Here is a 15,621-nt window from a genome sequence, read left to right as displayed (position 1 = left end):
TCCACCAGAACAGCCACAGGGAGCCACGGGGTGCTGTCAACCCTTTCGGCCCCAGAGTAGTGACACTCCTCCCGCCCCTTCCCTCCTCCTCCCCACCCCGGACGGCCTTCCCGAACAGTGAGCTCCCGGAGGTACTCCGCGGCCACCCAGCGGGACCTCTACGGTCGAGAGGGGACACCATTGCCTCGGGAGGGAAGTGATAGGCTGAACTTCCCACAACGAAACCCGGGTCTTCCGGGCCAGAGTGCTGGCTTCCACCCAAGCCCTGGACCCCTGCGAGGGACTCCACCTCCTGCAGGGAAAGTCCCGAGCACAGGCATTCCCTTCCAGCCAGGAAGCTCCCTGGAGTTTACTCTTTGTCCGATCGCACACGATTCCTTCTGCCCCGCCGCGCCCTCAAACGGAGGTAAGCCAGGACCCTATGCCTCCCGCTCCCTGTGGATCCCTTGGGGCGGCGGGAGGGCTGCGGGAGCACCGGGACCTGGTGGGAAGGCGCTGGCCCTTTAAGGGGGGGACCGGGCGCATGCGCGGCGGCGCGGGCCGGAGTGGAGCTGGGTGGGCGACAGGCGGGCAGGGGACTCGGCTGGCAGCGGCAGGGCCCTGGGGCGGCTAGGGGAAGGCCGCAGCGTCCCCGAGCGGGGATCGGCCGGTGCGCGCCACGATCGACCCGTGCGCGCCTCCATCGCGGGCTGCTCCCCCGGGGCCCGCGCCGCGGGGTTCGCCCGGGCGTTGGCGCTCGCTGCCAGCTGCATCCATCTGCCGTGACCTCGCGAAGCCTGAGGGCTGGCCCTGCACGCCCGGCCATTCTCCCTCCAGCCCTCCACCGGGCCGCGGGAGCCCGCGCGCACAGCCCCACGGAGCATCCTTTGCCCGCGCCACCGCCCATGCTGCAGCCGGTCGGGAATAGCTACCCCGCGGCCGGAGTCCACCGTTCGGTGACCTCAGCCCGGCCCCTGCGCACCGCCCGGGCGGTTCCTGTCGAGCCCCGGGCCCCGGTGTGGGACCCGCGCACGGCGATGGCTCAGCCGGCGCAGAGTGACACCCTGTGCCCGCCGTCCGCCCGCTGAGACGCGCTCAGCTCCGGACCGCAAGGCCTCGAAATTCCCTGCCTCCGCCTCGCCGCCGCGTCCTTCTCCCTGCCGGGGGTGGCTCCAGCTGCTGCTTCCCCGGGGGCGAGGGGTGACGGGGCCGAGACAAAGCCCACTTTGTGCCGGGAGTCGCCGCGGGGCGTGGAATGCGCGCCTCGGAGCGCGCCCCCTCCCCGCTGCCCCCGAGTCGTGGCTCCGGGTCTAGTCTCGGGTCCCCGCGCCATCGGGGCTCCCGGATCGATTGGAGCCTCCCCGCACGGTCTAGAGTGGTCTGAGCCTTGTGGCCGCAGCTTCCCTCCGAGCGCTGGCCGGCATTGTTATCCCTGCCAAATGGGGGTGCTTTGTGAAGACCGCCAAGTCGGGAGCTGTTCTCATTATCCCTGCCTTCAAACAAGGCAAAGTGTCTCTGGTTGACCCCCACAACCCACCCTCGACGCCCCACTTCACTCAGTGGCACTGATTTTTTTTTTCTTTTTCTTCTCCAGTAGTATTTCATTGTACAGGAGCCACGCCCTGGCTTCTTAAAGGCGCTCTGCACTCTGGCCATGTGGTGTCCTCGCAGCCGGTGTGTGGGAGGTCTCCTGTGAGCCACCCGATTTTCCCGCCTCCTCCTCATGTCTCCTCCCACTCCTGTCAAGGATTCAGGGATGCCCGGGGGGAAGAAAGCAGCCGGGGGTGGCAGCAGCAGTAGCGGGGGCACGGCCCCACCTGCAGCTGCAGCCGCTGCCGCCTCTTCCGTGGGAGCCCTAAGCTTGGAGACCAGCGAAGGGGCCTCCGCCCAGAGAGATGAGGACCTGGAGGAGGAGGGGGAAGAGGACCTGCGAGATGGAGGCGTCCCTTTCTTCGTCAACCGGGGTGGGCTGCCCGTGGACGAGGCCACCTGGGAAAGGATGTGGAAGCACGTGGCCAAGATCCATCCCGATGGAGAGAAGGTGGCGCAGCGCATCCGCGGGGCCACGGACCTGCCCAAGGTGAGGCTTGCGGCTTGGGGGTGAGGGGTAGAAGGGGGTGTCAGGACCATCTGGGGCGTTGGCGACGGGAGGTGGGGCTGAGATCACAAAAGCACAGCGTCCTCTGGGGTGCTGGGGAAGGTGTTAAAGACACCTGTGGAGAGGGACTCCTGACCCTTGCTGGTTTCGGGCGCCAGGCAGCAGAGACATGAGCAAGCACGGTGCCTTCTGGGGCTGATAACGCTGAGCAGAACTGCGACCCAATGACTCGTGAGGGAATACAGGGTTTCCAAGTCAGAAAAAAATGTATATACATTTTCCATGCCGTTTCTCTCCCAGCTCTCCTAACAGCCTTGGTAAGTCAGTGCAGGTGGAGTGTCCATTTTACAGATGGGAGAGCTGATAACTCGAATAGGAGTTCTAGGAAGTGGTAGAGCCAGGTCCTGAGACCAGGGGTTTGGACTGTATCTTCTCTGCCCTGCCGGACACTAGAATTGGGGTCAGGGATGAGGCATGAAGTCAAATTATTTTTCTGTGTTGGCCTGGGGCTCTGCCACAGTCGCTGCCCTTCAGTTTTATCACCCATGAGGGCAGAGGCTGCATCTCATTCATCTTTGTCTTCTCCAGGTCTCCTGGGTGCCTGGCACTGAACAGGCACTTATGTATGTTTGCCCAGTTGGAGACTTCTGTGCTTTGTGGAAATAAATGCCCAGGATTTTTTTTTTTAAGAAACATTAAAACTAATGAAATGTTCTCCCAAGTGCAGAGGCCTGAAATCCCATCCCCCCAAAGCACAGCCCAGTGCTGAGTCCTGCCTGCCCAACCCAGGGAGGATGGGGACGAGGGAGAGTGGCAGTGAGTGGGTGAGGCAGGGGACGGATGGCCTGCTGTGTTTTTAATAGAGCTGTAAATCAAATATCTCCAGTGAGTGCCAGAGTTTGGAATTTAAGCTACTACTGCTCAAATGATGCTACTAATGCTCAAAGATGTAGCTCAAATTATGAGCTACTGCTCAAAGAAATAGATTGATTCTGAATGGTTGACTGACTGTCCTGAGGACAGACTTGCTGTTTATTCAGTTACTTCCCTCTGGTTGGACGTTATTTCCAGTATCTTATCTTTCACCCTGTGGTGGATACTCTGAAACTTGAACTTTGGGGTCCATCTCTGACTATTTCCTCTGGGTGAATTCCTGAAAGAGAAACTGTTGCAGCAACTGTGATGTTGCTTCTGGGATGGTTTGCCAGTCTACCCAGCCTGAGGCAAACCTGTTGGACCTACATGAACCACAGCTTTGTCATCTGCTAAGTGGATTGATGGTGGGGGAAGAGTACAGCATCCCAAACCAGCCCTGGGGACTGGCTGTCCATTACCATCTTTCATGTCCTTCAACACGAGGGGATGCCAGGTCTCACTGACAGCCTTTGTGCCCACTGGGCCTGAGAGCCATGCTTCTGCCACTGAACCAGCCAGGGTGAAGCTGGTGGAACTTCAGCCATCTTACTTCTGCCCAAAGCAGGCCATGGGAGCTAGGGCATGGTTTCACACACAGCTGTCACCACTCCTGGGGACTAATTAGTCACCTTGGCCCCTGTCAGTGTGGAAGGGAAGGGGATTTTTGTGAGAGGTTTAGGAAAATTTGAAACTTCCCAATCATCTCAGAAACATAGTCTGTGGGAGGGTCTTCCTGCACTTCGTCCAAAGCAGAAGAGTTAGATCCTGGAGGCCCTGGAGACCTTGCAGGAGGGCCGCTGTGTTAGGATGTTGGCCTGGCAGCTGCAGAGTAAGCAACACTGGGCTCCAGAGTGGCCCTGCAATTGCAGCTGGACAGACTCCGTGGACGTCACCATGGTGTCTTCAGGAAGTGTTCTGTTGGCACTGCGCAGTGTTTCTAAAGGCCACATGAGCTAAAATGTAAAATTGGGAGATTTCTCCCATGAAGCTTCCAGACTTCTGGCATGAGTGTGAAAAGACCTGGGAACACAGACACGGCAGTCCCGCATGGCAGCTGATGGCTAGGACTGGGGAGTGTTACGCCTCCCGCAGTCTGGCACAACCCCTGCCATTGACCTGCTTAGCATGCCTTTTCTGGTCACTGGCCTGGCACCTGCAGGTGGGGTGAGCTCAGGATCCAAAGGGTGGCATTACAAAAGGAAAGTAGTCTGGGGTCAGATGCACCTTCCTCCCATACCTACCACTGTGAGCAAGGTATGCAACTTCTGTGCCTCTGTTGACTCTGCTGTAAAATGGGGGTAACAGCCCGCTGCAGAGGGATACTGCGAGGCACCGGCAGGAATGTCCAAGGCTGTGACCGCATGTTAAAGGACAACTGTCTGAAGAAATCTCCAGTCCATCACAGCTTCCATTTCCCAGCAGGCATCTCTCGACGTTTCAAGCTGTCAGCGCCGTTGAAAGCTTAGCAGTCCCTTACCACTGGGACCAGCTGGCTTTTGGCCAGGGGGCACCCGCAGGATAGATGTCTGCACAACTCATCTAAAAGGGTCACACTGTGGGGCCAGTGTATGCTGCCTGCCATCTTGGGGCATGAGTGACAGTGGACAGGAGCTGGGCCTTTGCCAAGTGCCCCACCCTATTCAGATAGATACAGCAAGGTTAGTTATGGGTTCTATTTTAAAGATGATACACTGAGGTACAATGATGCTCAGACGCTTCCCTGAGACAGGTCATCAGACTACAAGTGTCCCACGTGGGAACTGAAGGGTACTGCTCGGTGCTAAATGTCATTTACCCCCTGGCACATGTTCAACCACAGGCTCCTCCCATTCCCCAAAGCCTTCTTAACTGTGCTAGACTGAAGTGGACTTCACTAGTGAGAACATCTTATAGAACTCAGGGTTCTCAGTATCCTGGAGCAAGGATCCCCCTTGGCCTGGGCAGTGGACAAGGAGCTGTCCCAAGGAGATCTGAGTAGCTGGTGTCACTTGACTCCATTGGATTCCCATCTAAACCCACACCTCAACAGTGAGGAAGTTTTTTCTGGCTTCTGTTTTAGAGGTGATAACTGGAGGGCAAATGCCTAAAATAGGCCTGATCATTTGTTTTTATGGATTTACTTATTTGAAAAGCAGAGTGATAGATTTTCCATTTGCTAGTTGACTCCCAAATGGCAGCAATGGACTGGGCTGGGCCCAGGCTGAAGCCAGGAGCCAGGAACTCTGTCTGGGTCTCCGGTATGGTGGGCAGGAGTCCAAGCAATTGGGCCATCTTCTGCTGCTTTCCCAGGTGCATTAGCTGAGAGCTGGATCAGAAATGGAGCAGCCGGGACTAGAATAGGGGTTCATATGTGATGCTGCCAGCATGGCAGGCTGTAACTTCAACAACTATGCCACAACGCAGCCCTTAGAATCTCTGTTCATTGTGCTTGTGTGAATGAGTCTATGCTGACAAAGAGTTTTCATGAAGAAGGTAGCAGTGCCTGCAGTGGAGTCCCGCACGCAATACCAGGCACTGGGTAATCAGCCACTTCTGGGTTAACTGTGGTAAGGGTGGCCTGCAAGGGCTTGCTATGGTGAGCCAAGGGTGTTTTTGGCTCTTCCAGCTCTGGAAACAGCCAATTCCTGGGTCCTTTGTCCAGATGACAGATGCTGCTGCTGTGTGGGTCCTGCCCGGCCCAAGCCTGGCTCATGAGGAGTTTCTCACCAGAGGGTACCCTTGCAACCTTTAATCTGGAGTTCTGCTTTGAAGCCGCTGGATCTCCAGCTAATTAGTAGGGACAACCCTGCCTTGCAGGGACAGCCACCTGAGTGGATCAGGTGCCACATGGGTATGCAGTGGTGCTGAATATAGTAAAGTACTAAGTAATCTGACTCTAATTCCTCCCTAAGACCCCACCTCCCAACTCCCTAACCTAGAGGAGGTCTGGTCCGTGGAGAGACGCAAAGCCCACTGTATGCAAGGTGGTTGGCTAGGAAGTGGAGGGCCCCCACCCCAGACTTTCATCCTGCTGGGGGCCCTAAGTGGTGGCACCCTTTTAGGGAGGCAGGGAGGAACATGTGAAAGGGGAAATGGCTTCCTCCAGACTGAGGTCAGCTGCTGGCTGTCCAGGAAGGAGGGAGGGGACAGTGAAGGCAGCCAGGAGGGGAAGTTCATGCAGCTGTCAGCAGGGGGCCAGGGGTTCCTCCCTCCAGCCTCTCAGCCCTTTAGAGTGAGGAAGCATCTGTGGACACTGTCCATGTCCCGTGCTGTCAGCAGCAACCCAGGCGCTAGTGTGCCAAGATAAACTGAGTATCACTTCCTGCCTGCCACTGTGGCCACATGACCTAAGCAGCGCATCCCATTGCCCCACCACGGCCAAGTGACCCACAAGGACTGGAGGGGAAGACTCAGTTCTCTCACTTCGCCCCTCCCTGTCCAGGCGTACCCCTTCAGCTCACACCCCTATCTGCTCAGACTCTGTAGCCAGGTGAGCAGCCTCCCTGTGGCCTTGGCCCATCAGGTGGAGGCCTTGGAGTGAAGACAGGGCAGGACTTCTCAGGTGGGAATCTGAGACTGCCTGGGACCAGCTGTGCTTGGGGCAGCAGAGCAAGAAGCCCACAGGGGTGGGCCTTCTCCTTGGAAGTCTGGTTCTTCCACTCAGGAATTCTGTTCTGAACTGGGGTCCCCAGAAGACCCCCTAGTCAGCGCATCTCCTGTACCCTTCAGCCTCAACCAGAGCTGCCAGGGTATGGGCTTCCCCTGATGGAGAATGGGCCCAACTTAGAGGTGGCCTAGAGGTGATGGACAGCCATGGCACCTACTGATCCTGACCTGGCTTACAGCAGCCTGGCAACCACACCTGGAGACTCCCAGGTACCTGGGGAGGTGAGGAGACCTGCTTGACACACCCACCTGCTCCTTCACTTGGCTCAGTGCTAGAGATCGTGCTGATCAGAAGGGCTGTCTGGTTGCCCAGGTACCTTGTACTGCCCAGATGTGAAGCTGGTAGCAGAGGGAGAAATTGAAGAAGCCCCCCACCCCCGAGGCCCCTGTGCTTCTGTGGGACCCCGGCAAAACAGTAAGGACCCAGAAATACAGCACATCAAGGCCTGTCCCCCAGTGTGTCCCCCCCAACCTGCTGCCACTGACCAATCCCCTAGTCTGGGATGCCACTCTGAGAGGGTGGGGCATCCTGTTGAAGAAGTTTCTATTTAGCACCTAAACCTCAGCAGAACCTAAACCCAAATGATCTTAGCCCAAAACAGACGTTTTTGCTAGGTCTTGAAGCTAACGAATACTTAACAATTCAAAACAGTCTATGAATCAGCCTATGTTTTTCTAAAATTATTGAAGAAACATAAAATTGGAATGTCAACATGAGTTCCAAATTAGACATGCTGCCTTGTGCTGGCAGGGAAGAGTTGGGAGGGGGCGCTGCCAGGAGTCTCCAGCAGGTGGGGCTGCCAGAGAAAGAGGTTCCCAGCAGCTGCCCCTTCCCCAAGATGCAGCTTCCCTGGAGGCCGGTGGACAGGAGGGCTGGAAACTGGACTGCCTCTAGTGACCCAAGTCTTTTCTCTGTTTCCAGATTCCTGTACCAAGTGTGCCTACTTTCCAGCCGTCTACGCCTGTCCCTGAACGCCTGGAAGCCGTGCAGCGCTACATCAGGGAGCTGCAGTATCCGTTCTGGTCTAGGGTCATGGTCACCGTCTGGCTCGTGCAGTACGTTTAAAGCCAGGTGGAGCTGGGGAGGGATCAGCAGGGCTCCAGAAGTACCATCCATGTAACATCCTTCTGTCCCCTGGTACTGTGGGGGACATAGCCCATGCAGTCTGCTTGCCCTGCCCCCTCCCTCCCAGTTATCAGAGGAGTTTGGTGTGGTGAGTGCTGGCCCCACTCCAGCCTCTCCATCCTCTGCTTCCTCCTCCTGCCATGTGTTGGGATAAAGAGCCAGAAATGTCTCCAGAGCCTCCTGCTGGGGGTGGGGGGTATGGACCTAGATCTTCTGCAGCATCCATGCAGCCCCAGCAGAGGGCGGAACTCCCTTGGGGCTATTAAAATCCTGGTTTTAAGGAGGGGAGGAGGCATAAGGGAGAAAAAGGATGCTGATGGCCCAGGAGGTCACTTTCACATTCTGGAATCTTCTCCTGGTTTTTGCTAGTGTGCCCAGCCTCTTCAGATTCTGCCCTGAGTCCAGACTAGCTGATGTCCCTGCCATCAGCCCCTCCAACCCACAGGGCTATGCCTCAGAGCCAAGTCCCAGCCCCAGCTGTCTCCCCTGGGTTCCTGTTGCCTCGCAGCTGGATGAGAAATGAAGTGTTGCAGAGAGACATAGCTAGTCGCCAGCTGAGGCCTCTCTCCCAACCCTAGCTCCCAACCCTGTCTTCCCTGCCCTTCAGCTCCCAGCCTAGAAAGGGAGTTTGGAGAGAGCAAGGGTGAACTCAAGCAGGGAGTGTACTTGCCAAGCCCCCCTCTCCCTCCAGGAGAACCAGGCCTTGAGCAGGCCTGCAACTTAAGGCACTTGGGTGGGGCGGGGTCCTTGCCCAACCTGTAGTCCTGGGAATGCTGGACCCCACACCTTTTCCAGACCAAGCCAGAAAGCCCTTAACCAGAAACCACAGGTACAATCACACAGGGACACAGTTCTTTGAAATTAAGAAGAGCAGGCCTCTGACAGGGTAAGTATGGCAGAGGCCAGGCCAGGGTGGGGCCTTTGAGTGGAAGCCCACGGGGCAGGCAGACAAGCACACTCCCAGAACCACCAGGCTCAGAGGCAGCTACCACTCTGGGACTCAGACATACCAGCAGCAGGTGCACAGACAGGGCTTCCTTACTGAGTAGGGAGCCTGATACCCACTCTGAGCCAGGAAAGTGGGGGCAGTATCTACCCTGCCCAGCTTGCTTTGCCAGTGCCAGAGCACCATCCCAAATGGATTAAAGATGCAGGTAGACCCTTAGCCAGACGCACGGACCAGAGGACAGTGAGAAGTGGATATCACAGCCAGGATTGGGGGCCCAGTTTGAAAGTTAACAGGAATTTTGCAACTCCACGTTTGCTTTTTTGCTTTGTTTTGTTCTGTTTGTTTTAATGCTTTAAATGATTCATTAGCAAAATGCCTGTGTTATCCCTGCTCTAAGCCAAGGGGTGGAATTCGGTGTCCCTAACCCTAAAGCTTGGCTCTCATTCTCCCTGCAGTGCTGTGTGTGCTGGGAACTGCTCCTGGCCAAGGCAGGGGCCAGGCTAATTCTTAACCCCAGGCCTCGGATAGCATTCAGTGAAGAGCCTTGTGCACAGGCTCTTAAAATGGCTTGAATTCCAAGTTCAAGTGCTGCCAAGGGAGCCACCAGACCACTCTGCCACACCTGGGCCCCTGAAGGGAACCATCACAGCCAATTACTAAGATCTTGGGAGGAGCCATGCTATCACAGCACTGTGCTTTGATGGGGAAAAATCCACTTCCTGGTCTGGGCATCTCTCCACAGCCATAATAGAAAGCCCCAGACCAGGGCTGCCCAGGTTCTGCCTCCAAAATGTGTTCTCCTTCAACAAGTCCTGGAGTTGCAGACAAGAGTGGGAAGTGAGAGGGAAGGGACAGGAATGGGCCTCCATCAGTTAGCCAGTAACTGCCTCTCTTCCCTTCCCCCTTGTGCCCCAGAGGAGGGCAGCTTGGGAGATGGGAAGGCACTGGCCTTCCAGCATTTCTTGCTCTCTCCTGCTGATCCTACCCCACCGGAACAGACTGCAGGCTGGTGCTGTCCTCATAGCTCTCTGGGTCCCTTTCCTATAGGCTGATGGACCTGGCCAAGGAAATGACCAAAGAGGCTCTGCCAATCAAATGCCTGGAAGCTGTGATCCTGGGAATGTATCCTTCCTCCAGCCTGGGCCCTCCCTGGGGCTGGGCTTCCTGCCCTGTATAGGGAGGGCTGAAGGATGGCCAGGGCTCTCCCAGCTCTCGCCTGCACGGGGTCATCCTCTGAGCCCTCCCCAAAGTGGAGGAGCTTGGGGTGGTGGCAGAACCCCCCACCTGCCCCAGACTTGCTGGGCAGGTATTTTACACTTGACTTTAGCCAAAAATCCGAGAAGCAATGGGCAGGCAGCTGTTTTGAGCCACATGGACACAAGCCCCAGATCTGGGCACACAACTCACAAAGGCTGATATCCAAGAGCCAGTCTGGGAGAAGCAGTCGGGTTGCCTAAATGTTGGCATTTCCAGGGCACACTGATTTGTGGAGATGATGGGGAGGATCCTGGGAGTAGAACTGCCTCAAACACACACACACACTCACCCACACACACACTCACTCACAGATACAGGGTTTCTTGGTTACCACCACCACCCAAAGGGCAAAAGCAAGACAGCCAGGGTGGCAGACAAGCCTGAAGCCACTGCAGGAGGAAGGGATGCAAGTTCCCCTTCCTCCCTGGTCAGTGCCCGAGCCAAACTTCTTTTCTAAGTCAACCTTTCTCTCTTTCTCTCTTTCTCTCCTTCTCTCTTTCTTTCTTTCTTTCTTTCTTTCTTTCTTTCTTTCTTTCTTTCTTTCTTTCTTTCTTTCTTTCTTCCTCTCTTTCTCTCTCTCTCTCTTACAAAAATGTTCAAGCCTGTGCAGTAGAGCTGTATCTTCGCCATCCATGCACATGTTACTCAACTTCAGTAACTCAAGTCCAGTCCTTCCCATGTGTGGGGGCAGAGGAGCACAGATAAGGCTAGGGTCAGAAGGGAGGCAGGGGAGTTATCTAACAGGACAGGAGTTGTCCCTTTCCCTGTAGGAGACGCCCTCTCCCTGACTGGGGCCAGCCTCCTACCTGCCACACCTAGTTCTTTCCTTAGCTGGGGTGCCTGGCAGTTACCTCACCAACAGCATGCCCACCCTGGAACGCTTCCCCATCAGCTTCAAGACGTACTTCTCAGGGAACTACTTCCGCCACATTGTGCTGGGAGTGAACTTTGGGGGCCGCTATGGCGCGCTGGGCATGAGTCGGCGTGAGGACTTGATGTATAAGCCGCCCGCCTTCCGCACACTCAGCGAGCTCGTATTGGACTACGAGGCTGCTTACAGCCGCTGCTGGCACGTGCTGCGCAAGGTCAAGCTGGGCCAATGCGTGTCCCACGACCCGCACAGCGTGGAGCGCATCGACTGGAAGCACTCGGTCCTGGACGTGGAGAAACTGGGCCGAGATGACTTCCGCAAGGAGCTGGAGCGCCACGCCCGCGACATGCGGCTCAAGGTCAGCCGCAAGGGGGGACGTGGGGCCCGGGGATAGGTGAGCTTGCTTTGCCTGGGGTTGTGGAGTTGTGAAAAGATCATGATGCCAGGAGCCGGAGTCCTGGAGGAACTTAAAAGGAGCCTATTTGGACCTAGAACAAGTGGGCAGAGCTGTGGAAGAGTTGGCCTCCAGAGCCTGCCAGATCTGGACTGTGGCTTCTCCCTGGAATAGGTGACCTCCTTGGAGCCCCCTCTCTCCCTCCCCTGCCGGATGTTGAGCTGCTGGGTCAGACCTTGTTGCGCTATGCCTCAGCCCCTGGGGTATAGGCTGGGGCCTCTGCTACCACCTGGGCATTGTCATGTCACAACTCTTACCCACAATCCCAGGAGCCGCCTTCACAGCACAGGAAGTCCTGATGTTGGCTCACTAGCTAGGAATCCAAGCTCTGAAAGGTTCTAGCAAGGATTCACAGGACTACCCTTGTCCTGCCTCCCTCCTGCCCCTAATCCCACCCACCCAAGACAGGCTGTTTTCTTCTGAGCTGATAGTCCCTCCACCTGCCTGCAAGCAGCCCAGCCCCCAGCCGTGGCTGGTCAGGCTATGGTTGTGTGCGGGATCCTGTTTTGAAAGCTCCAGCTGACTGTACTGCATAAAGGATAATTCGTTCATTTTTTTTCATTTTTCTAAAGTGTATTTATTTGCAAGGCAGAGGAGCAGAGCAAAAGGGAAGGTCTGAGGGAGCTCTTCCGTCTGCTGGTTCACTTTTCCAAAATGGCCACAAGGGCCAGGGTTAGACCAGGCTAAAGCCAGCAGCCTGGACCTCTACCCAGGTCTCCCATGAACTCGGGTCATCTTCTGCTTCATGCCACCTGTTTCCCCAGGCCCTGTGCAGGGGTGGCTGGGCTGAAGGTGGGGCAGCCTGGGGTAATGTTTTTTGTTTTTCTGCCCCACCTAGATTGGCAAAGGGACAGGCCCTCCCTCTCCCACCAAGGACCGGAAGAAGGACGTTTCCTCCCCACAGCGGAGCCAGTCCAGCCCTCACCGCAGGAACAGCCGCAGTGAAAGACGGTAAGCGATGGGCTTCCACCTGCACGGGGCCCAGAAATTCTCCTTTCCTCTTCTATTCTTCCTCTTCTTCCTCACCCCTCCCTCATCCTCTCTTTTCTGCTGTAAAAGAGATTTGGGGTTGTGGAGGGCGAGTGTTTATGTGCTAATTTCTCCCCAAAGACTCCATCTGCACAAAAGGTCTAGAAGGAGGGAAGGGTTTAATCTTCAGATACTAGCTGAGTGCAGCTTTGGTAGATGGCTTTGAACATGATCTTGGCCCTAAGCATCTGTAGTTGATTTTATTGTTCTTATGGGGGGGGAGAGTTTGTTTGCTTTTAAGATTTATTTAATTTTATATGAAAATCAGATTTACAGAAAGAAGGAGAGAAAGATTTTCTATTCACTGGCTCACTCGCCCAAATAGCTGTTGAGCTGATCTAAACCCAGAAGCCAGGAGTTTCTTCTGGGTCTCCCATGTGCATGCAGGGTCCCAAGGCTTTCCCAGGCCATTAGCAAGGAGCTGGATGTTAAGCAGAGCAACCAGGATACAAACCAGTGCCCATATGGGATTTGGCACTTGGAAGTGGAGGATTAGCAGATTGGGCCATTGTGCTGGCTCCAAATCTGTAGCTTTTGTCTTTATCTAGATGGCAGAAAAAAGAGGATAAAAAAAAAAAAAAAAAACACTTTCCATTCCTCTCTGACTTTTCTCCTATCTTGTGAGTCTGGCTCTTGCTTTAAATGCAATTGCCTCCCAGGAGCCACCTCTTTCGGATGAGGCTTGCAGTAGCACTGAAATATCCATCTTGACTTTGATCTAGGAGGTTTTTGCAATGAACAGGGTCCTCTAGGGAGACTTCTTTATTCTGTTTCCCACCATCTGCCACCAGAAGAGCTAACCCCCAGAGGAGAGTAAGAGCAGAGACCCCTGCCTGCAGGAGGCTGGCCAGGGCTGTAGAGCCATTCCTACTCCCCAGCCCCACCCCTGTGGTTGGCCCCTTCAGGAATGGAGCAGGGATGCCAGCAGCAGCTTCCACTTCTGTTTCCTCCTTCATCTGCCTAGGAGATCACTTACTTACCACCCCTACCCTGGCTCTGTTCCCCTCTTCCCTGCAGACCCTCCGGTGAGAAGAAGCCTTCGGAGCCCAAAGCCATGCCAGACCTCAACGGGTACCAGATCCGGGTGTGAGGCAGGTGCCAGAAGCCCAGGCCTCCCCTGCTTCTGCAGATCAGCGTCTGCCTACTGGAACCAGCATCACTCATGGGGAAGGGGGGGCTTACAACGGGGCAGGGCCAGGGGCTGTGGAAAGAGTGAGCTCCAGCTGAGCCCCACCCTACTACTCCAAGTTGCTCCCCTCCTACTAAGCCCAGCCCCATAACTTCTGGCCAAGAGGCAGTTAGTATTTTATTTGGAATCTTGAACTGTATAACTGAAGCTTCAAGTATTAGGGGAAAATGAATCAAATGGATCTGCTGATGGCTGCGAGGCTGGCAGGCAGGAGCTGGCTGAGGCTAGGTTACCAATGCTGCTGGTGGCCCTGCCCCTGGCATCTGATCCTAACTATGGGATGTGGTGGGGGGTGTGGGTGGGAAGTGCTGTTTGATTCTGCCTTCGCTGGCAGAATCTTAACCCAGGGTACGGGAAGCAGGGTAGGAACCATCCTGGGAAAAGTCCATTTGGCCCTAAAGCAGGAGCTTGGCACCGGCTACTTCTGTGCCGACGGTGGAATCCTGTGGTCTGGTGACCCCCAGGCCCTGGTGCAGTGTGGCCAGCACTGCCCCTTGCTGGGGCTGGATTACTGGGGAACAGGGAAGAACCACGGGCCCAGCATTCCCAGGCCCCCACACTGGGTCTGTTTGCTCAGGTGCAGATCTGCCTGTTGCTGAAGGCCAGAGGGCTTTGTATCAGGGTCTGCAAGACTTAAGGAGGATGAAGCAGACCTTGGCTTCAACCCAGGAGCAATGGCTGGGCATGGGGTGACTGCCAGGGACCCTCCAGGCCTGAGTCCTTCCCCTGGCCATGCTGGGAGTAGGCTGTGCTGCTCCTGTCTGGCACAGCTCAGTCCTTGCTGGGGCGAGCAGACCAACCCAGAGATGCCTATGCCCTAGGTCCTGGCACCTAGAGCTGTCCACCACCTCCTGCCAGACATGAGAAAGCTGGGGGTGAGAGCATGTGTGAAGGGGTCGGCAGGATTGGAGGCACCTACAGGCTCAAGCATCTATCTGTAGGGCTAGGGTGCTATGTGTTTCTGGAAGAGAGGTGGAGCGCAAGGACTGGGGAGTGTAAGTGACAAAGGGATCGGGCAGGAGAGTTTGGGATGGGGCTGCCTTGGGGAGTTGTGGGTTCCCTATAGCAAAGAGTCAGTGACTGCTGGTCAGGATGCTGAAGGGCGGCCAGGTTTCTTTGGACTGTGAGGTTGGTTCTGCCAACAGGGGCAGTTATAGGAGGTGAGGTTACGGAGTAGCTGGGGCCTGAGTAAAGGAGGCTCAGAGGTGTGTGAACTCAGGAGTGCTCAAAGGGAGGGCTGCAGGGCTGGGTGGGGACTGAAGCAAGTTAAAGGGCATATCCCCTGCCACCCTGCCTGCCCAAAGGGCAGCCATCCCCATGTAGAAAGGTGGCTTTTCCAGAAGCTGTGAAATCTGCTTTGTAAAGATTGGCATTCCTTTCAAAATGTGGACAAACCTAGCCTGGGCAAAAGAGAAGATCAGTTTGTAAACTCTGGAGTAAGCTGGGAGAGGGAGAGGTCCACTGAGGGCTGTGTGGAGGGAAGCAGGAAGGGGTGGGGAGAAGTGGGCCTGGGGCTCCCCTACCAGGAGGCAGCCACCAGAGGTGTTCACCTGCTGCTTCCCAACAGACCAGAGGCAGACAGGTCCCCTTCCACAGCTGGATCAGTCCCTTGCCTGCCTGGGTGGAGGAACAGGACCTAACATCCCCCTCTGCAGGCTCCACCATGGCCAGACCAATCAGAGGGGCAGGGTCCAGGAGCCCCAGGCCTGTGTTGCCATGTGCTGTCTTGGCAGGCCTGAGGCCACACTGGGTTCCCACTGGGTTGGAGGTCACATTGATACAAGGCAACTATGGACGCGTGGGGAGGACTGTCAGGGAGCTGGGAGGACGTTGCTCCTTCCTGGCTCCAGGACCCTAGGTAGCTGCTCTGACCCACGGGATCCCAGTGAAGGAAGCAGATCGCAGCCATGGCCCCCTGGTCTATTGGTGAGGGAGGGCCCCATCCCTCCCCACACTCCTCTCCCAAGCCAAGACCTTGCCCGTGGAGGCCACCACAGACCTCAGTGGTGCTTCTTACTATAGGTCTAAGGGTTCCTCCTATGTAGCAGCTCCTCCCCGTCTCCTGGGCATGTGTCCAGGGCTCTGCTCCCGGCAATGGCCAGGCTGCCA

The 15,621-nt window shown here is 56.1% G+C and overlaps 1 protein-coding gene across 3 annotated transcripts; it reads left to right on the top strand.

Moving 5' to 3' along the window:
• Window positions 1-177: 177 nt before the first annotated feature.
• On the top strand, window positions 178-13,809 carry VASH1 (vasohibin 1). Of its 3 annotated transcripts, none has more exons than XM_004584380.2 (8): window positions 178-406; window positions 1,577-2,059; window positions 7,560-7,648; window positions 8,593-8,649; window positions 9,760-9,834; window positions 10,817-11,198; window positions 12,133-12,245; window positions 13,341-13,809. In XM_004584380.2, the coding sequence occupies exons 2-8, from the start codon at window positions 1,703-1,705 to the stop codon at window positions 13,411-13,413; spliced, it is 1,146 nt and encodes a 381-aa protein (XP_004584437.2). In that variant the 5' UTR covers window positions 178-406; window positions 1,577-1,702; the 3' UTR covers window positions 13,414-13,809. The 3 variants fall into 3 exon arrangements, with proteins under 3 accessions (XP_004584437.2, XP_058511165.1, XP_058511166.1); XM_058655182.1 differs by having other exon boundaries at window positions 1,574-2,059; XM_058655183.1 differs by having other exon boundaries at window positions 817-2,059.
• The last annotated feature ends 1,812 nt before the right edge of the window (window positions 13,810-15,621 follow it).

Source organism: Ochotona princeps, chromosome 26 (assembly GCF_030435755.1).
Source record: "Ochotona princeps isolate mOchPri1 chromosome 26, mOchPri1.hap1, whole genome shotgun sequence".
Lineage (NCBI taxonomy): Eukaryota > Metazoa > Chordata > Mammalia > Lagomorpha > Ochotonidae > Ochotona > Ochotona princeps.
This window is presented reverse-complemented; position numbering and strand designations above follow the sequence as displayed.